This window comes from Eubalaena glacialis, chromosome 5, assembly GCF_028564815.1.
Source record: "Eubalaena glacialis isolate mEubGla1 chromosome 5, mEubGla1.1.hap2.+ XY, whole genome shotgun sequence".
NCBI classification, from domain to species: domain Eukaryota; kingdom Metazoa; phylum Chordata; class Mammalia; order Artiodactyla; family Balaenidae; genus Eubalaena; species Eubalaena glacialis.
In genome coordinates, this window is record NC_083720.1 from 22,669,884 (window position 1) to 22,691,563 (window position 21,680).

At 40.0% G+C, this 21,680-nt stretch overlaps 1 protein-coding gene across 5 annotated transcripts in view; it reads left to right on the forward strand.

The window, feature by feature from the left end:
- Positions 1 to 21,680, forward strand: part of SEC24D (SEC24 homolog D, COPII coat complex component) — a 111,119-nt gene that overhangs the window by 5,529 nt on the left and 83,910 nt on the right. For 4 of the 5 annotated variants that reach the window (XM_061192032.1, XM_061192031.1, XM_061192035.1 and 1 more), the window contains exons 3-6: positions 5,022 to 5,151; positions 9,697 to 9,845; positions 11,424 to 11,702; positions 11,982 to 12,112. In XM_061192032.1, the coding sequence (XP_061048015.1) occupies positions 5,022 to 5,151; positions 9,697 to 9,845; positions 11,424 to 11,702; positions 11,982 to 12,112 (689 nt within the window). The remainder of the gene's footprint in view (positions 1 to 5,021; positions 5,152 to 9,696; positions 9,846 to 11,423; positions 11,703 to 11,981; positions 12,113 to 21,680) is intronic. The other variant, XM_061192034.1, reaches the window with a different exon arrangement.

The window sequence follows — 21,680 nt, forward strand, 5'->3', positions numbered from 1 at the left end:
TTGAAATATCTATTTTACTGTAGATCTGGCCAGTGCTAAGTCTTGGTTTGAATTTCTTACATACCATATTGCCATTTGTGCCTATTGTGTAATGCTAGTGCTATATAATAACAAATATAACAGATTTATTGAGTGAGCAAAATACTTGTGGAGATACAACAGTGAATAAAATGGACCTAATCTCTGTCCTTATAGTACTTACTTGTCTGGCAGGACATGCATTAAGGAAATTGACAATGACAGTGCGGGCGAAGCACCACCTTAAGGAGGTAGAGGTGGGCTGGAAGCACACAGTGGGTGCACCTAACCAAGGCTTACAGGTGAAGGGAATCTTCCTGGAAGGAAAGACCTGAAAGATGAGTGAGAGTTGGCCAGGTAGAGAGGCAGCTTGCTGGGGTTGGGGAGGTGCCACTTTTGAGGACCTGCAAGAGGTTTACCATGGCTGAGGTGTAGAGTGTGAGCAGTGAGAGGTGCCTGAAGTGGAAAGTGGGGCCACTAAGACTTCATTTAGGCTTTATTCTAAGGGCCGTGGGGTGCTGCTGAAGCACTGTAAGCTGGGAAGGGTCACTATCCCGTGTATATTTTTCAGTTACACTCCACATTAGGAAGAGTGTGGAGAAGGAATCGGAGTGGGCACACTGCTTTCTGGAGCAAGGTTTCTTGTCCTCAGCACTGTTGACATTTGGGGCCAGCTAGTTCTTTGTTGTGGGAGGCTGTGCTGTGCATTGTAGGGCCCTTAGCAGCGTCTGTGGCTTCTGCCCATTATTAGTAGATACCAGTGCTCCCTCTCCTCCCCCAACCCCCGGCCCCAAGCCCTGGCAACCAGAAGTCCTAGACATTGCCTGTTGCTCCTTCAGGAGCAACATCGCCCTTGGCTGAGGACCACTGGTCTGGAGGCTGAGGGGCAAGAACTGTTGATATCCTGGAACTGGGGCTGGCGGCTCTGGGGGTGGTGAGGCTTCTGATAAATAGTGAGCTTATGTAGGTACAGCACCAGGCACAGTGCCTCAGGAACAATAGTCATTACAGTTCTGCCCATATAATAGGGAGTTTATCTTTGTTTATTTTAGATAAACTTTTTTTTTTTTTTTTTAACAAATGGTTTTTAATTTTGGTTTTAGTTTGTCAGATCCAGGGCCAAATCCAAGATATGCTTTTCTGTGATGTTGTTTTGGTCGGGGTTCTTTTGCCAATAACAGAAGCCAGTCTAGCAGAAAGAGATTTGTAAAAGGGTATCAGGAAGCTAAGAGAATATTAGAGAGTCAGAGAACCGGGCTTGGGACTCTGCGGTCCATAGAGTGCACACCCTACATGGGGCTGTTCCGTCAGCAGCCACTGCCTGTCTAACCTGGAGCCACCGTCTCTGCCCCCTGGCCAGGGTCTCCCAAAGGTGTGTGGCTTTGCTGAATTTAGAGCACATGGCAGCCCAGTTTATAAGGGAGTCTAGGAAATGGAGATTCCATCTTTCCAGCTCAGGACCATACAGAAAGGCAAGGCAGAAAAGAATTGGAATTGGTATTGAGTAAGCTAGTCTATAAAATCTGTCACTGTATTAAAGACCAGTTTATGATTTTAGATATTTTTCTTTGAGCATAAGCGTAGTTAGATCTTTCTCTTGGTATGGTTTTGCTTTCCTATTAAAATTCTCATACTGCTCTATAAAGAACCTGATTTCTCTTTATCTCTGATCACTTATGAAAATGCCAGTGATGTGGCCAGGCAAAGACTATGACTTTGCAGATAACAGTGATACTGACTTCCCTTTGCCCTGAGTATAGAGTCCAAATGGCACCCAGGACTTTGCAGTCTGACCCCAACCAACCTGGACAACCTCTGCTCCAGCCACTTTCCCCACCATCTGTTCACACCGCACCTTTTGCCAGTCCCTGATCACACCATGCTCTCTCAGGTCTTCACTTGAGCTTTGCCTTCTGCCTGGAATCCCCTATCCTGTCTCTGTACTAAGACAACTCCTGCCTGTCCTTCAAGACTCAGCTCAAGTAGTCCTTCCTCTTTGAACTTTTCTTGATTCCCCTAGGAAGAGTTAGGTAGTCCCTCTGCGTATTACAACACTCGTCACAGGGCACTGTCATTGTTTACATGGTCATCTCTTCCCTAAGAGCTCTTAGTGCCTCAGAGGCACATTGAATGTATGTTGAACAAGAATGAGTTTGAATCATTGCTATAGAGTTAATTTCCAAAAATAAAAGGGATTGACATGTACACACTACTATATTTAAAATAGATAACCAACAAGGACCTACTGTATAGCACAGGGAACTCTGCTCAATATTACATAACAACCTAAATGGGAAAAGAATTTGAAAAAGAATAGATTCATGTATACATATAATTGAATCACTTTGCTGTACACCTGAATTTAGAGCACATGGCAGCCCAGTTTATAAGGGAGTCTTATAAACTTCCTTATGTTGTGAAGCTAACACAACATTGTTAATCAACTGTGCTCCAATATAAAATAAAAAGTTAAAAAAATAAAAGGGAAAGAACATTTTAGTAAGGTTGGTGTATGACATTTCTGCTTGAGTAAGAACTGTTTTTTGTTTTGTTTTGTTTCGGTTTTGTTTTTAGAAACAATATGTGCATCTCATGTACACATGACATGAGTAACTCTGAGAACAGTTTTTTGATTTTCTAGACGTATATATGAGGATTGTTGATGAAATTGCTGTTTACCTACTTATTTAAGAAACGAGAATATCTTTAGTTTCTTGTGCATGTGATTATTTACTGCTTTAGTGCTAGTATTGTAGATTTTCTACTTTTGTCCAAAATAATGTTTTAAAAATGAAAATACAAGTGTGCATATAATTATGGTATATATGTCTTGTTAGAATATAAATCCTTGAAAAAAAGAGAGCAAGGGATATGGCCAGGGAGAGAAACTAAGATTTCTTGAGAGATTACCTTTATTTATTGGGCATTGTTCTGGATGCTTTTATACCCATTGCCTCATTTAATTCTCAGAACAAGCCACAGAGACAGGGGACATTATTGCCATGGTACAGTGTTAAAAGCTTAGGTTTCGAAAGAACAACATATCTTGTCAGGGTCACAGGTGTTTAATGATAGGGGAGGAATACAAACTCCAGTCTGTGTGACTGCAAGTCTCATGTTTTTCTAACTTTGCTGGATTTGGGGTTTAAACTCTATGTAAAAATAAGAATAATATTTGTTGTTTTTGTTCTTGGTATATGGAAAATGGCTAAATATACTGTGACTGTAAAGTTAATATAAAATTTTTCTTAAGTTTGAGGAATCCTGTTTTAAGAAAAGAAACCTTTGTAAAAGTTTCAACAATATTATTCATGAATACTGCCACCTCACTGGTTATATTTCATTCTGCATTACCCAAGCATCTGAGAGCATGCACTCCAAAGTATTGGCCAAAAAGTTTGTTTGGTTTTAATAAAAGACACATTTTTTGTTTCACCAAGAACTTTATTGAACAATGTATTCATTAACGTATTCATTAGCTGAATGAACTTTTTGGCAAACCCAGTGTGACAATGTAAGAAATTCTTTCTGGGCTACTGCAAGGTCATCCAGTCTTTTCCCTCACTATCTGAGCGAATAAACTTTCTAGAAGAAGATAAAAGAAGAAAGGAGATGTTGAGTATGAAATACCATCATGAGGTCAAATGGAGGAGTGCACAGAAGCCAGCCAGGAGGTCATTGGTGATGGTGCCAGAGAGGAAAATGGGGTCAAAAGTAAATTGAATGGTAGAAAACAAACTTATGGTTACTAGGGGGTAAGGGAGGGAGGGATAAATTGGGAGATTGGGATTGACATGTACATGCTACTACATATAAAATAGATAACTAATAAGGACCTACTGTATAGCACAGGGAGCTCTACTCAATACTCTATAATGGCCTATATGGGAAAAGAACGTAAAAAAGAGTGGATATATGTATATATGTAACAGATTCACTTTGCTGTACAGCAGAAACTAACACAACATTGTAAACCAACTATACGCCAATAAAAAAAAAAAAAAAAAAAAAAAAGTAAATTGAATGGCCTGGAGCAAAAACAAGCAGGATGGAAGTAGAGAGAGCAAATAGAAGAAATATACTTTTTCTCTTTTTTTTTTCCTTTTAAAAGACTGAAAGAGGTGTCGCAAGTAATCTAGTCTAAGCCTTTCCTTTTGCAGTGAGGGAAAACTGAGGTCCACAAAGATAAACTTCTTGCCCAGAGCCATCCATCTGCTAGTAAGTGGCCGGATGGGGCGTCGAACTGCTCTAACCCAAGCTCAGTGATTTTTCTCCTGTACCATGATTTCTCTAGAAGAAGGAGAGAAAAATGTCTGAGAATGGTTTTAAAGAGAAACCTTTAAAGATCTCTATTGGAGAAGAGCTGCTTATAAATTAAAACGCCGGCACCGCCAGGGGCATCTCTTTATCACGTGTGATTCTGTATTTTGTATGAATGACCTGATGACTTGAGAAGTTCCTCAACTCTTTAGAATCCTGGAAAAATTATTAACTCTGAAGGCTGTGCTCTGGATTCGTTGGAGAAACAGATGCTATTCTCCATTCACGTTCCTCATGCTGTAACTCAAATAAAGGCGTTTTCAGAGGTCTTTTCCCCCCCATAATTAGAGTTAGGATGTTTTGTGATGCCTCGTATTGTTTTTTTTTTCCAGATTTGTATTCTGATATCCAATGGACATTTTTCACTGTGTATTCTAGCATTCTTTGTGTGATAGTGTGTTCCATCAAGGTGCCTCTCTACCAAATGCAAAGATTTATTTCTTCTATTTTAGTTTCTGTTTAGTGTTAAAAGGATTTCTGCTCTCCTATCATTGTGATGGTCAAATAATGATGCCACAGCCTGGCATTGGTAAGTCTGTGATGGTTAAAGCAAGTGTGAAGGAGAACTTGTTCTAACCTGTTTTTCCTTCTCCCCCTCCTATTTTGCATTTTTAACCTAATATCTTTGTGTCCTCTCTCTTTGCACTTTCATACTCTTCTAAACTCGTGTCCTTCCCTTGCAGGTATGATGAAGCCAGCAGGGCCTTTGGGGGCTGCTGCCCCCGGGGGGATGTTGCCTCAGGGCCATCTGCCTCCTGGACCCCATCAGTTTGGCCAGAATGGAGCTCATGCCCAAGGTCCTCCTCTTCAAAGGTGAGCGAGATTCCAGCCCTCATTTGTATAATCTACTAAAATTATCTTACAAGTCCCTTCTACTCTTGCATGTTGGTTGATTGAAACTTTGACCTCCTGATACTGCCCACATCCTCGAAAGGATCTACTGGAAAACTGCCAGGAAACAAAGCATTTAGAGAAGTTAGGCCAGTGGTAGAGCCTGTGGATTTGATGTGGAAGGCGCACGGATGCCAGTGAGGGACTCTTGAAAGGCAGGGTGATAGTGACAACACGGGGAATGAATCATCTGTGTTTATAAATTAAGGAAGGGAGAAGTTGGAGGCAGGCCTGGAGAAGCTGAGGTATGAGATGTGGGAGATACTGGGGCCATGCAACCCCTCAGGACTGTGCCCTGGGAAGGGAGTCCGCATCACACCTTCCCTGCTGGAATCCCACTGCTGTTTGTCCTGTGAGGTGTTGCTGGTGAGAATCCCAGTGCCAAGCTGTACACAGTGTTTACGTTGCAGTTTCTCCAAGGATCACACAGAGGCTTCATTTCCCAGGTTCCTTTCTCAGGTTGTCAGGCTGCAAGGTTGGGGTTGGTGGAGGAGTAACCCCTCTGGAGGACTCTGGACCTTGCTGATGGTGAGGCCATTTCGTTACCCTTTGAAGGAGCCTGTAGTCCCTGCTAGTGGGAAAACTCCCTCTGGAATGTTTTAAATCATCAAGTTCATTCACTGACAGGGCATTTGTGAGGTTGACATTCCCTGGCTCTTGTCTGTTGTGATAACATTAGCCATTGACGTGGTAGCTCTGAGATGCAGAGTGAAGGTTGATGTGGGAATCACTGGATGAGTGAGTCTGAGTAATTGGGTTTACATGGGATCGTGGTTTAAACAAGGAGCACAAAGTCAAAGGGCCTGACTCAGGACCTGCCCCTCCTGCCCCTAGCCTCAGTAGCATGGTGGTGGGGCACGAGAGGAGGGCAGAAAGCCTGAACCAAGACGCTGCCTCTGGTTCAAGCAATTCACTAGCCTTGTGACATTCCTGGGCCTCTAGACCGCATTTTCCTCACTTGTAAAATGAGGAAGTAGAATTCTCAGTGCAGAGTATAGAGGAGAAGATCTGGAGAAGTACATTGTTGTGAACTGCCAAACAGGTCAGATTTTTTTTTTTTAAAGAAATGCAAAAATTGAACAGCCACTTTGAAGTTAAGAAAAGATTTGAGTCACTGGTATTAGCCTAGATTGGATTGATCTTTTTGGTTATTTCTACTTGTTTCACTTGAATTAGGTTGCTTAGGAGTAGATAAATCACAGACGTTGCCATCAGACCGATCTAAGCTGTGTGACTGTGAGCTCAGCACAGCGTCTGGCACAGTGACGAATAGAGGCTCTAGGGTCGGGCACGTTTGATACCCTTGGCTCAGGGAGTTCTGGCTGGATGAGTTACTCTGCCTCTATGTGCCTTGGTTTCCTCATCACAGTTGTAACAATAATGGTGTGGTGATGAGGATTTTGATCACTAATCCGTGCAAAAAACCTTGCACAGTGCACAGCGCCCATGAAAGACAATGCATGTTAGCAGTTATCAGCACCATTTCCACTGGATATGGAAAGTCTACGGTCTCTTGCTTGCCCTTCCTACTAGCTCAGTGTTGCTACCCACCACAGCTCGGTTTAGGAATCTGCCTTTATTGTGATTCCCAGGGAAGCACTGACAGATTTTGCCCCATCTCTTCCTCCTCCACTGTTCACTTGCCTCAACTTGAACTGTGAATTAAAGGTTGGAAATGGGATTTAAAGATGGAAAAGTCTAGTATTCAGGCTAAGCCTCCATGGTGAGGCTACCTAGCCTCATGGGACGTATTTCTGTGTATACAGTTCAGTGCAAGCACAAAGGGCTCAGTGACTGGGCAGGTGAGTCACACCAGTCTGATAACAGGGGTTGTCAGAGAGCATAGATCCCATATGACCTGGCTATGGTTATAGTACTTCAGGGAGTCATTTGTACTTAGAGGACCCATCATGGACCCATCATAGAAATCTTTTCATTTTTACCATGTCTAAACTGTCGAATAAAAACGTGATTAATTCAGAGTCATTATGTTGATTTAAATTTAAAAATTATAGGTTTTATTTTTAAATGTTGCTACTTCAAAGGTAATGTTTCCTAAAACTTAAAAATCATACCTAATCACTTGTCTTTTGATGTTGGCTAAGGCAGAATAAATGTCTTAAACTTGTAAGTGGTACTAAAGTTATCTACAAAGTGTTGCTGCTGGGTGGGATTAATCTCCTAAATAAATTCTATAACCTAAAGTTCCATTTTTTAATTATAGGGGGAAAAGTCAATTGTAAGTGTTCTATTTTGACCAAGAAATGGCAAATTGGGTGGGAAGGAAGGTTGGAAGGAGACTCGTCTTCCCAAATCGAACCTATTATTAGGGTGAATCTAATAAGAAATTGGTTGCAATGGAAAAGGAGAAAACAAGAAAAATAAGAGAAATACATACTTGTTTTCTCTTCCATTTGTGTGTGTATGTGTAAAGCAATGACATGATTGGGCAGAGCTTTTGTTTTTCTCTAGTCTATGGGCTGAGTATTTAAAAATCTAGATTTTGTATCAGTCAAATCTTGAAAAATTTGGTAGCTTATCTCCAGATTCTAACAAACTTCAGCATACAGCTCACTTCTTAAGCAATTTGTTGTAAACTTGAAAATGAAAAGTATTTGAGGTTGAGCAGGCCACAGACAACGGAGTCAACTCTCCAGAGGTTTAGGGTTAAACTGAGGCTAACTTTTCATGTTTTATTAATCCCCTGGTTATGATCCTTTATGGTTCTTTTTGGTTCTTTTTGATGGTGAATCTGCCCTCTTCTGACAGTCAATGAAACAGTTAATTAAGATATGTAATTGAATGTTTCTCAGCCCAGAAATATGTTAAATGAAGTAATCAATGAGAAATATTTAAATCTATATGATTTTTAATTCTAACCACATTTACAGCAGGGAAAAGGATTGTTCCATTTTTATGGATTGAAAGCTGAAAGCTACAGGGAATTAAGTGGCTTGTCCATGCTCACACACCAGCTCTCCAGGGTAGGGTCAGGGGCCTGGATTCTAACCTAAGCTCTGACACCCACATGCTGTGTGGTCTTGGATAAACTAATTTAGTAAAGTAATGAAATTGAAAAATATTAAACCACTCTGTATGTTTAATATGTTTTGTTAATCTCTTTTTTCATATGTATGTCAGTTTTTTAAAATACTTTTTATTAAAAAATTATTTAATAAAAGTTACCCTTTAATACTATTTTATTTTTACTTTTAAGTTGATAATATTGCTTTAAAATCCAGATCTGTTTAAGACTTAGTTGATCAGAAAAAAAAATTTGTGAATTTCTGACGCCTAACTCCTAGGACATATATTATGCAATGAATGATGAATCGGTTTTTTCGAGTCAAAAAGTAATAGCTAATGGTGTACATTCTTTCATTCTGTATTTTAAATCTTTAACCTTTTGTTAAGTTAAAAAAAAATACTTGAGGGTGCTTGTCATAACTTCCATTTGAAACATATTTCATCCTACCTGTACTATCTCTATAAAAAATGATTCACAGAATGTTATATTTTAAAAATATTGTTAACATCTGTGAAATATCTCTGAACATGTTTTGGGGAATTTTTTTCTCAAATGATTAAATAACACTACCTACCCCCTCCTCCCATTAACTGCTGGTTAGCCCAAGCCCTGTAACCATACTGCACACTACAGCCACTAATACATTCTTGTAGAGAAGGTACATTCTGCCTGTGTGCAATTGTTTCATGTATCTATGAAACTCCATGCATGAGTTTTAAGAAAAAGACAAAAAGCATCATTTCTTGAGAAAAGGAAATGATTTCTTTTTATGAAGCAGTGGATTTACAAAACATATCTTTAAGACAATTCTCAAAATCATTTCTAAGTGATCATAAAGATACAGTCACAAAGCATTTTAGTTTTCTTGACTTCTGGTCTATTGACCATTAGCCCTAGCATAGATTAGGCTGTGATGGACTCAGCTTCCCAAATTGATTTCCAAAACTTGTTCTTTGTTTATGTTAGAATTTTTTTTTTTTTGGCTAGGTGTCTTGATATGTTTAGCATGTGAGCATAGATATGGGATGATGCTACATGATTCATTTTGAGCTCACATTGAGGTTAATTAAAGACTTAGTGTATAACTGCTATATTTAAAATGGATAACCAGCAAGGACCTACTGTTTAGCACAGAGACCTCTGCTCAATGCTATGTGGCAGCCTGGATGGGAGGTGAGTTTGGGGGAGAATGGATACATATATATGTATGGCTGCGTCCCTTTGCTCTGCACCTGAAACTATCACAACATTATTAATCGGCTATACTCCAATATAAAATAAAGAGTTAAAAAATAAATAAATAAAAGATTTAGTGTATAATATCAGTCATTTTCCTAGTGCCACTAGATGGGCTGATTTAATTTTACAAGTTACTGACATTTGTTGTATGTCATTTGCATATGAGACTATATGATATTATCACCCCTTTTCTCTCTCAGATTTCCTGGCCCTCCACCTGTCAACAGTGCGGCCCCGTCCTATGCACCATACTCACCCTCTACACAATCGTCTTACCCAAGTCCGGTGTCCACTTCATCCGTCGCCCAACTGGGCACTCAGCTCAGTGCTATGCACGTCAACAGCTATGGTAACAATTTCATTATTCATGCTCATTGACTGTCTTGTCTCATGAGTATTTTTACTAAGAAAGGTTTTCTTCAAATTCAAAATAGACATACCTCTGGCATACCATATTGAAGTAGTATTTGGACATTTTCATGTAAATCATCTGTATTATGTATGGCAATAATTACTTTTTTCCAAATCATGCTGCCATTTATTTCAAGATAATTGAAGGACCCTCAGAATACCTTATGTTCAACACCAGATCAATAAAGAACAAAAAATGCTGACTTCACAAATAAACATTAGACCAGTGAAATTATTTTAAGAAATGTGAGGGTAGTTTAACCCTCTGTTTATTATGAGGCCCCCAAATCAAAAACATAGTACTCTTTGTTTCACAGTGCTTTTTTTTGTTGTTGTTGTTGTTTTTAATATAAATTTATTTTTTTATTTATTTTGGCTGCGTTGGGTCTTCGTTGCTGCGCGCGGGCTTTCTCTGGTTGTGACGAGCGGGGGCTACTCTTCGTTGCAGTGCGTGGGCTTCTCGTTGCGGTGGCTTTTCTTGTTGCAGAGCACGGGCTCTAGGCGCATGGGCTTCAGTAGTTGCAGCACATGGGCTCAGTAGTTGTGGCTCACGGGCCCTAGAGCACAGGCTCAGTAGTTGTGGCACACGGGCTTAGTTGCTCCGTGGCATGTGGGATCTTCCCGGACCAGGGCTCGAACCCATGTCCCCTGCATTGGCAGGCAGATTCTTAACCACTGTGCCACCAGGGAAGCCGCACAGTGCATTTTAATTCTGCATTTAGATCATGGGAAGAATGGAAGCTCAGATGCTGTGGGACAGAAAAGAGAACAATAGGAGAGAAAACAGTTACAGTACTGAGATTAACATCAATAGCAATGCTGTATAAGAGCCATAGAAATTTTCACTGGAACAACAGCATAGTCAGCCATTTATCTTGATGACAAATGTTTTCATTACTTAAAGTTAGTTTCTTAAAAGTATCAGTAAAAAACCCCCTCAGAGTATTTCTTTTTACTGGTTTCAAAATGGCTAAGTCTCCAAAGCAGCAGCAGTGCAGTTTCACATAATCAAAGAAAGGAAAAATAATCTGGTTTTACGATTTCCAGTATGATTGGATAGAATTTTAGTGGCCCATCCCTTCTCCTTGGTTATTTCTACCTACTTCCAAAATCCATTCGATCAAGTCAAGCACAGGATGCAAATAATTTATTGACTTGAGTGAATAATGCTTGTCACGCAAAAAAAGTTTTTTCTTCTGTATGATTTTCCTGTATTCTGTACCAGATAAAATTCCTTAATTAATGCCATGTGTCATGAAAAGTGAATGCAACTGAGTTAAAATTTATCCTACTAATTTTCTATCATTATAAATGTTGCTCCACTTGTATGCAATACTCCAAATAGCATTTGTGTCACTTTCTGAATGATGATTTCATCTTGTGGGGGAAAAAATGTGACTTGTATGGGTGCCTTCTTGCTTTATTCTGAAAAAGAAGTGTCCCTGTTGTATACGTGGTAGAAGTTAAAGTGTTGAGAAGTGTGGCATTTAGGTGGGCTGGTCTTTTTCTGGCCTAGGTTCGGGCATGGCTCCCCCCAGCCAGGGCCCCCCTGGTCCTCCAGCAGCAGCAGCAGCATTCCAAGGTCCTCCACGGTCTTCGCAGCCATCCATCTTGCAGCCTGGATCTCAGGTTCTCCCACCACCACCCACTGCACTAAACGGCCCCGGTGCCTCACCCTTGCCTCCATCAACGCACAGACAAGACGGGCTCCCTGGGCCTGCTCCTCCGAACGCCCAGTACCAGCCCCCGCCTCTTCCAGGACAGACCCTGGGCCCTGGATATCCTCTGCAGCAGGGTAAGGTGGGCAGGGCTCAAAGGAAGGCCTTGGGTCCCCTGGGGGTACCCTTAATTGGGAATCAGCTTTGTTCCTATGTTACTAGGCATCTATCACTTACTGTTTTTGAATGGTGTGGCAAGTGCAAAGTAAAGGCGAACTGTAAATATTCACGTTTAACTCCCTGCCTTATTTAATATGAAAAATGCAAGGTGCTTGACTGAACAGTATAATATTGTCAGTGAGCCCTACATCTGGGTTTGGGGATTATAATCATTTCTTTTAAAAATTTTTTCCAAGCAGCCAACTATGGCCCCCAGATGGCAGGTGCACAGCTCTCCTACCCAGGAGGCTTCCCCGGAGGTCCTGCACAGATGGCGGGTCCACCGCAGCCCCAGAAGAAGCTGGATCCTGACTCTATCCCCAGCCCAGTAAGTGCTCTTCTCACTCTCACAGTCTACCTAACAAAGAACCATTCTTCATTCATAGTTCTCAGAAACTCTTCAGTTTGTTAGCATTTATCCTGTCCTTTATTGTCAAAGCACAATACCCATCACATGGATAAGGCTTGCTTCCTTCTGTGTATGTATGCGGGTGGTGAGGGTGGGTTATGGCATACCAGAGGTCTCCATGAGAGAAACAGCCTTTGCAGATTTTTTTTGGTATCACGTAAACTTGGCAGTATCTACTGATGTTTATATTCACATATATTGGCAGTATGTATTGATATTTAATGAGTAATTAGTAGTAAGAGTATATTCTATATAAAAATGCTATTTTAAGAAACTAAAGGACACTTTTCAGGATACTCATAGGAGTACAAAGTATTTGGCATGTTTTAAAAAACTGTTTTAAATAAAATTAGAGCTGTAACTTAATTCTCCTCCACCCAAGTGATTTTCTTTGGAGAATTACTTTTTAGTAACTGTATCAGCCGGCTTTTATTAGGTTAATCTGCATAACAAACACTCCCCAACTTGGCTTACATCCACAAAGATTTATTTATCACTTAGGTTACATGTACGCTGCAGTAGCTGCAGTTTGGTTTTAGATTCTGCTCCATATGCCCTTATCACTCCAGAATCTAAGGTGAAAGGGCACCCCTTATCCGGGACATGTATTCTCATGGCAAAGAGAGAAAAGGAGGAAAACTGGTCAAAAGGTGCAATAGCTGTTAAAGCTTCCAGTCAGATGTGGTACATGTCACAACCACACACATGCCCTTGGCTGAGACAAGTCATATAACAAAGTCTGATGTCAATGGGGGAGGGACGTAAACACTTCCCTCAGAAGAAACTGCAAGTCTTATGGCTTTGAGCAGGGATATAAAGTCCTTTGGAATAAGAATGAAATTGTCTGCAGTTAACTTGCATCTTTGAAGTGGTTCTATAAACATGAGTAGAAAAAGTTAGAAAGAGACTAAGGAGCACTAAGAGGTATTTTATTTCATATATATATATATATATATATATACATATGGCCTAACTTTTGCATGTAACAAACCACCAGCAAACTTAGTAGCTTACAACCACTATTTATTAATGCTTGTGAGTCAGTAGGTCCTCTGGGCTGGGCTTGACTAATTTTGGCTGGGCTTGCTTTGTGCATCTGGGGTCAGCTAGAGGCTTGACTGGAGCCCAAATGGTCTAGGATGGTCTATGAGTTTTCTGCGGTTGCTATAATCAAGTACCATAACCTGGGTGGCTTAAAGCAACAGAAATTTATTCTCTTACCGTTCTGGAGGTCATAAGTCTGAAATCAATGTGTTGGCATGGCTGTCTTCCCTCCAAAGGCTCTGTGTGAGAATCCATTCCTTGTTTTTTCCAGCGTCTGGTGGCTCCAGGCATTCCTTGGCTTGTGGCCGCATTATTCCAATCTTTGCCTCTGTTGTCATATCACCTCACCCTCTTCTCTGTGTCTTTTCCTCTGGGTGTTGATCTCAGAACTCCCTGTGCCCCTCTCATAAGTTTCATGTGATTCCAGTTGGGGCCCACCCAGATAATCTAGGATAAGCACTATCTCTCAAGATCCTTAATTTAATCAATTCTTTTGCTATATGCAGTGTTAGTCACAGGTTTCAGGGATTAGGACATGGATGTATCTTTTTGGGGGGCTATATATTCAGCCCACTATAAATGGTATCATTCACGCATTTGGTATTTGTTACCCATCTGTTAGCTGGGGATGATTGAGTCCTGTCACCAAGCAGGGTAGCCTAGGTTTGGCAGTGCCAGAGATCCAAGAGGGAAAGTAGGAATATGCAAGGCCTCCTGAGGATGGTCTGCAGTGTTCTCTCATCCAAAGCAAGTCCCAAGACCACCCCAGAGTCAAGGGGCAGAAAAATAGACCCTGCCTCTGCATGGGAGGAGCAGCAAAGTCCTTAAAAATGGCATAGGTATAGGTAGGGGTGGAGGATTTTGGCTATTTTTGTACTCTACCACTTATTCTATATTTTTTAAAATATAAACTTGAAGATTTGTGATAAAGTATCTGATGCTATGTTAGAAATTAAATTTTAATAACTCTTAGTGCCCTTATTGATGATCATGTTACCAGCCATTACTTTTCTAGTTTAATATTATTTGATTATTCCAGTTGAAGAAGTATCATGTATTTACATGATTTACATTTTGACTTCCTGTTTCTCTCCTTGTATATAACATCTACAGACCCTCTGGGTCGTTCCACTTCATTCTCTGATGTTTCTAGCTCCTGGTTCATTGTTAGTTAATCTCTCCAGTACTGTTTCTGTTACAGTTATTGGCAATTTTACTATCCATCTGTAGAAACTTCCATTTCTCTGGCTTCTCAATTCTTGATCTTATTTTCTTCCAATGTTCTTTGTATCTACCCCACTTACTCCTATCGTTACCAGTGACTGTACACCTTCAAAGTCTCAGTTGAAAGCATCCCATCCTCCAGCCACTGCCTTCTATCTTTTCATCTCATTCCCTTTAGGACTCAAACTTCAATAATAATTCACCCACCAGGATTTACAACCTACCACTTTTTCTTGACTCACGCCACCTTCATCTTCGCACTTCTCCTATGCAGCTTATATTATGTGATCCATGATTATAAATCTGTCCCTTGCATCTTCTACCCTGAACTCCTTTGCCCCCTCCCTCCACTGCATTCACCTAGAAAATTCCCATTTGTTGTTAAACCAACTCTCCACCTACTCCATGCCTGCACCCCAGATGCTGAAGGCAACTTGAGAAAGATGCACACCACACTTACTGGTCTCACTTTGAATTGATAACCACTAAACTAAAGTAAACCTTTAGTTGTGTGTTTCTAAAACCTGACTGCACAGAATAATAACTGGTGGAGCATTTAAAATTATTGATGCCTTGCTCCCAGCCCCCCAAATTATGATTTAATTGTACTGGGCATTGGAATTTTTCAAAGTTCCTCTGTTAATTCCAACGTGTAGCAAGTTTGGAGACCATCACCCAACTCCGCTGACCCTCCCGTTTTCCTGGATGACTATCATTTCTTCTCTCTTGAAACTCCTAACACTACCTTTTCCTTTTCTGACTCTTTAATGTTAACCTGCTCCTTATTACACTGAGAAAATAGAAGAAATCCAAAGAGAACCTCTGCATGTTTCATTTCCACATCTCGCTGCATCTGTGCTCATTTATCCCTCTTCCTCCTGTTAGTGTGGATAAGCTTGTCCATACTCCTGACCAAAGCCATCACCTCCACTTGTGCCCTAGAATCCATCTCTATGGCCTTTCAAGAACAGGCCTCCAGAAAATGTCCCCTGTATTAGAGTTCTCCAAAAAACAGAACCAATAGGATATATGTCTATATATGGAAATAAATTTATTTTAAAGAATTGGTTTACTCAGTTGTTGGAGACTGGCAAGGCCAAGATCTGCTGGGCTGGCCAGTGCGCTGGAGACACAGGAAGAGCTGATGTTGCAGCTTGACTCTGAAGGCATCTGAAGCAGAATTCCCTCTTCCTCAGGGAGACCTCAGTATTTTTCTCTTAATCCTTCAACAGGTCAGAAGAGGCCTGCCCACACTGTGGAGGGTACTCTGCTTCACTCAAGGTCTACTGATTAAATGTTAATCGCATTTAAAAAAATACCTTCACAGCAAGATCTAGACTGGTATTTGAAACTGGGTACCATGGCCTAGCCAAGTTGACACATAAAATTAACTATCACATCCCCTCTCTGCTGCATTATCTTTACTTATTTGAAGATAAACTTCAGGTTTTCTCTGTCTAGATCATTCTCATCAGAATATAAACCTCCCGAAATACCTCTTATTGTTAATGAAAGAAGCCTCCTTTGTCCCTTCCCCATATCTATCCAGTTTCCTCCCCATTTTGTGGCTCTCTTTTACAGCAAGAAATCTCTAGAAGGGTTGCCTTTACCCACTGTCTTGGTTCATCTCCTCCCTTTCCCTCCTGAACCTGTTCCAGTTTAGATCTTATCACTGCAACCCCACTAATACTATGCTTGTTCAGGTCTCCAGTGACCTCCCATTTCCAAATCTTGTGGCCAGTTCTCAGATCTCCTCTGTCTTGACCTGTCAGCAACAGATTTGACTCATCTGTTCATTCCATCCTCCTTGAAACACCTTTTCAGTGGGGTTACCGTGTCCCCAGCACATAGAACAGTGCCCAGTACATAGTATGCACTCATATTTGTTGAACGAATGAATGTTAACAACAAAAGCAATGAGCAGTATATTGTATCATTCATCCAAGACCCTTAAAATACACACATACAAATCAGTCCAATATTATTTTATCTTAAGAGTAATGGCAACACCACCCACTCCTTTACATCTCTGCTTGTTTCACTGGTGGCTCTTTCCTGTCTCCTTTGTTGGTTTCACCTCGTCTTTGCAACCTCCTTGTGTTAAAAGTGTCCCAAAGTCTTTGGGCCCGTCCCCTTCTCCATCGACATTTACTCTCTAGTCAGCTCTACTCGAAGTGTGCTCCTAGGACGGCACATGAATATTGGCTGGAGCAACCAAAATGTCCATCAGCAGATGACTAGATAAGGAAGATGTGGTACATATATACAGTGGAATACTACTCAGCCATAGAAAGCATAAAATAATGCCATCTGCAGCAATATGGATGGACCTAGAGATTATCATACTAAGTGAAGTAAGTCAGACAGACGAAGACAAATATCATATGATATTACTTATATGTGGAATCTAAAATATGATACAAATGAACTTATTTATGAAACAGAAATAGACTCACGGACATAGAAAACAAGTTTATGGTTACCAAAGGGGAAATGGGATGGGGGAGATAAATTAGGAGTTTGGGATTAGCAGATACAAACTAATATATATAAAATAGATAAACAACAAGGTCCTACTGTAGAGCACAGGGAACTATATTCAATATCCTGTAATAAACCATAATGGAGAAGAATATAAAAAAGAATATATATATATGTATAACTGAATCACTTTACTGTACACCAGAAACTAATACAACATTGTAAATCTACTATACTTCAATAAAAAATTAAAAACAAAGCAAAACAAAAGAAACATTGGCTTGGAGCTTAATAGAAATGCATGTTCTCAGGCTCCACCCCAGACCTGAATCAGAATCTCTAGGAATGGGGCCCTGGAATCTGTTTTAACAAGCTCTTCAGATGATTCTTAGGCACACTAAGGTTTGAGAAGTACCACTTCAGGGAATTCCCTGATGGTCCAGTAGTTAGGACTCCACACTGTCACTGCTGAGGGCCCAGGTTCAATCCCTGGTCAGGGAACTATCATCCCACAAGCCACACAGCACGGCCAAAAAATAAATTAAAAAAAAACAAAAAACAATAACAAAAAACCCCAAAAACGTGGCCCGAGAAGTACCGCTTTCGATGACTCATTCTCATGGCTTTAAATGAGAACGTAGATACTCCTAGTCAAGACCTTTTCCTTGAAATCCAGATTGCAACCCCATTCTTCCAGGTCCTCTGGCCAAAAAACTTGGAGTCATCCTTGATTCTCTCTTTCTCACATATCTCACATTTAGTCCTTTAGCTAATTCCATTGCTTCTGCCTTTTGTGCTCATCCTGGTCCAAGCCTCTACCATCTGTACGCACCTGGCTTATCATAAGAGCATCCTAACTGGTCTCCCTGCTATTCTAGTCTGCACAGCAGCCAGGGTGATCCTTTCACATTATAAGTCAGATGATGTCACGGCTCATAACAAACCCTCCAATATTCCTCTAGTTAGAAACCAAAGTTCTTACAAAGGCCTGCAAGACCCTACCGTATTTGCCACCCCTGACACCGCCCACCCCCTGCCCCGCCCCCCCCCACAGACACACACACACACACACACACACACACACACACACACACACACGCACGCACGCCACTCTGACCTGGTCTCTTACCACTCTGCTCCATCACTTTGCTTTGCGTCACACCAGCCTCCTTGTTATTCCTCAGCCACGCCAAGCGTACTCCTGCCTCAAGGCCTTTGCACTTGCAGTTTCCTCTGCCTAGATTCTCCTCCCCTACATACATACAGGGCATGGCTCAATCCTGCATTTACTTCATGTCCTCATTGCTCATCCCCCATCTCACTGGCACCCCATCCATATCACTTCATATCCACAGCACTTATTACCTGACATAGGATGTATCTTATTTATGCATTTATATATCACCTGTCTTCCATTCTAGAATGTCAGCTCCAAGAGGTCAAGGATTTGGTTTTGTTCACTACTGTGCCCCTAACACATAGAACAGGGCCTGGTACAGAGTATGCGCTCACATATTTGTTCAATGAATGAATGTTAACAACAAAAGCAATAAGCAGTATGTGATGTGATTTATTCAAGACCCTTAAAATAAGCACATATAAGTCAGTCCAATATTATTTTTATCTTAAAAGTAATAAAATAGCAATACCAGATGGAGCCTGTTTTTATATTCTTATTACCAGAGTAGGATGCTTTTGCTAGCTAAATTAATTCTTCCTTCTGGAAAGAAAGATGTGAAATCATGTTTACTGAACTCCTGTTGCCTTCCAGTCCTGAGCTAAGTGCTCACTACAACTCTTTTGGGTGGTGGTCTCAGCCATATTTTGGAAGTGAGGACACTGGTATCACCATCAGACTCTTCCTCACTCTTTTTATCAGCAGGAGGATTATTCAGCAGTTGAGATCTTCCTATTCTCCTCTTTCTCCTACCATGCCCAAGTGCAGATAATTCTGCTTTAAGCAGCCTGCCTTAGATGTGTGCATGCATCTTATTATCTTGTCTCTCCCTTGTCCTTTTTGTTCATTTATCTCAAGAGAATCACTTTCTTTTTTTCTGTTTCCTGATTCTATTTTATGAAACTAGAATACTCTGTTCATAGTAGATATGTGTGAAAGTAATTCTAGTGGCGGAAAAAGAGATCTATACATTTTGATGTAGCATTGGCATTATCAGGAGTCACTGTCACCAAATTTGAAACCCTTTAAGAACTGAGACACAGTCACAATCTCTATTGAAATTTCTGTGTTTTGTTTTATCTCTAAGCTGTTTTCCGAGAATATGGATTTGAGGTGTAAAAAAAAAAAAAAAAAAACCAAAAAAACCCCTGTATTTTTAGAAATTACTAGAACCGTTTGTTATATTTCTTACTCCCTTTGTAGTATTCTAGCCAAGATGTGAATTAATTTAGAAATGTAATTACCACCAATGACATTGTTTCTTTGGAGGCAGTGCTTTGTGAGTTGCAAATGGCTAATTTAAAATAAACTTTTTGGAAGTAGAGTCTATCTGAAGACTGAGAGCTATCTATGTTTCAATATATAGATTATTATGACTTTTACCTCGCTTTTGTATTTGACACTTCATTGGTTGACATGATGACAGTAAATGTAAACTACTCCAGTTTTGAATGAACCAGATGAACCTTGTGGTTGAAATATAGAGTGTAATTACAGTGTTTTGATTTTTCTGTTTGCTTCTTGTCTCTGCCCATGGTAGCTTTTAGTCTCATTTGTATCTTACAGTAGTTGTGTTTGGAGCATATTCTATATCCTTAACTTAATAAGAATTCAAATCCTATGAAATTAAAAAGACAGAAATGCATGGATTTAAAAGCAGGCTAAATCTGTCTCTGATACGCTGTAAAAACCAATGATATCAATGCCAGCTGGGGCCTGGATTGGATGAGATAGGAAGGGAAAATGGAGCAGGTAACATTTCAGAGCTTGGGGGAAGACAATTTTCATATTGTTAGTAGTTTCTTTTTTTTAATTGAAATACAGTTGATTTACAATATTGTGTTAGTTTTAGATGTACAGTAAAGTGATTCAGTTATACATATATATATTTTTTTCAGATTCTTTCCCATTATAGGTTATTATAAGATATTGAATATAGTTCCCTGTGCTATAAACACAACAGTAAACCTTGTTGTTTATCTATTTTATATATAGTGGTGTGTATATGTTAACCCCAAACTCCTAGTATATCTCCTGCCCCTTCCCCTTTGGTAACCATAAATTTGTTTTCTATGTCTGTGAGTCCGTTTCTGTTTTGTAAATAAATTCATTTGTATTATTTTTTAGATTCCACATATAAGTGATATCATGTATTTGTCTTTCTCTGTCTGACTTCGCTTAGTATGATAATCTCTAAGTCCATCCACATTGCTGCAAATGGCAATATTTCATTCTTTTTTATGGTTGAGTAATATTCCATTGTGTATATACGTGTGTGTGTGTGTGTGTGTGTGTGTGTGTATACACACGCACCACATCTTCTTTATCCACTCATCTGTTGATAGACACTTAGATTGCTTCCAAGTCTTAGCTATTGTAAATAGTGCTGCTATGAACAGTTGGGGTGCATGTATCTTTTTGAATTAGTTTTCATCTTTTCCAGGTATATACTCAGGAGTGGCATCACTGGATCATGCAGTAGCTCTATTTTTGTTTTTCTGAGGAAACTCCATACTATTTTCCATAGTGGCTGCACCAATTATATTCCCACCAACAGTATAGGAGGGTTCCTTTTTCTCCACACCCTCTCCAGCATTTATTATTTGTAGAATTTTTGATGATAGTAATTCTGACCAGTGATACGTCACTGTAGTTTTGATTTGCATTTCTCTAATAATTAGTGATGTTGAGCATCTTTTCGTGTGCCTTTTGGCCATCTGTATGTCTTCTTTGGAGAAATATTGATTTAGGTCTTCTGCCCATTTTTTGATTGGGTTGTTTGTTTCTTTGATATTGAGCTGTTTGTATATTTTGGAAATTAATCCCTTGTCAGTCACATCGTTGGCAAATATTTTCTCCCAGTCCGTAGGTTGTCTTTTTGTTTTGTTTATGGTTTCCTTTGTTGTGCAAAAGCTTTTAAGTTTGATTAGGCCCCATTTGTTTATTTTTTATTTTATTTCTTTTGCCTTGAGAGACTGATCTAAGAAAATATTGCTATGATTTATGTCGGAGAATGTTTTGCCTGTGTTCTCTTCTGGGAGTTTTATGGTGTCATGTCTTATATTTAAGTCTTTAAACTATTTTGAGTTTATTTTTGTATATGGTGTGAGGGAGTGTTCTAACTTCACTGATTTACATGAGGCTGTCCACCTTTCTCAGCACCACTTTCTGAAGAGACTGACTGTTCTCCATTGTATATTCTTGCCTGCTTTGTTAAAGATTAATTGACCATGGGTGTGTGGGTTTATGTCTGGCCTCTCTACTCTGTTCCGTTGAGCCGTGTTTGGTTTTGTGCCAGTACCATACTGTTTTGATTACAGTAGCTTTGTAGTGTTGGCTGAAGTCTGGGAGGGTTATGCCTCCAGCTTTGTTCTTTTTCCTCAGGATTGCTTTGGTAATTCTGGGTTGTTTGTGGTTCCATATAAATTTTAGGATTATTTGTTCTAGTTCTGTGAAAAATGTCATAGGTAATTTGATAGGATCACATTAAATCTGTAGATTGCTTTGGGTAATATGGCCGTTTTAACAATATTAATTCTTCCAATCCAAGAGATGGGATGT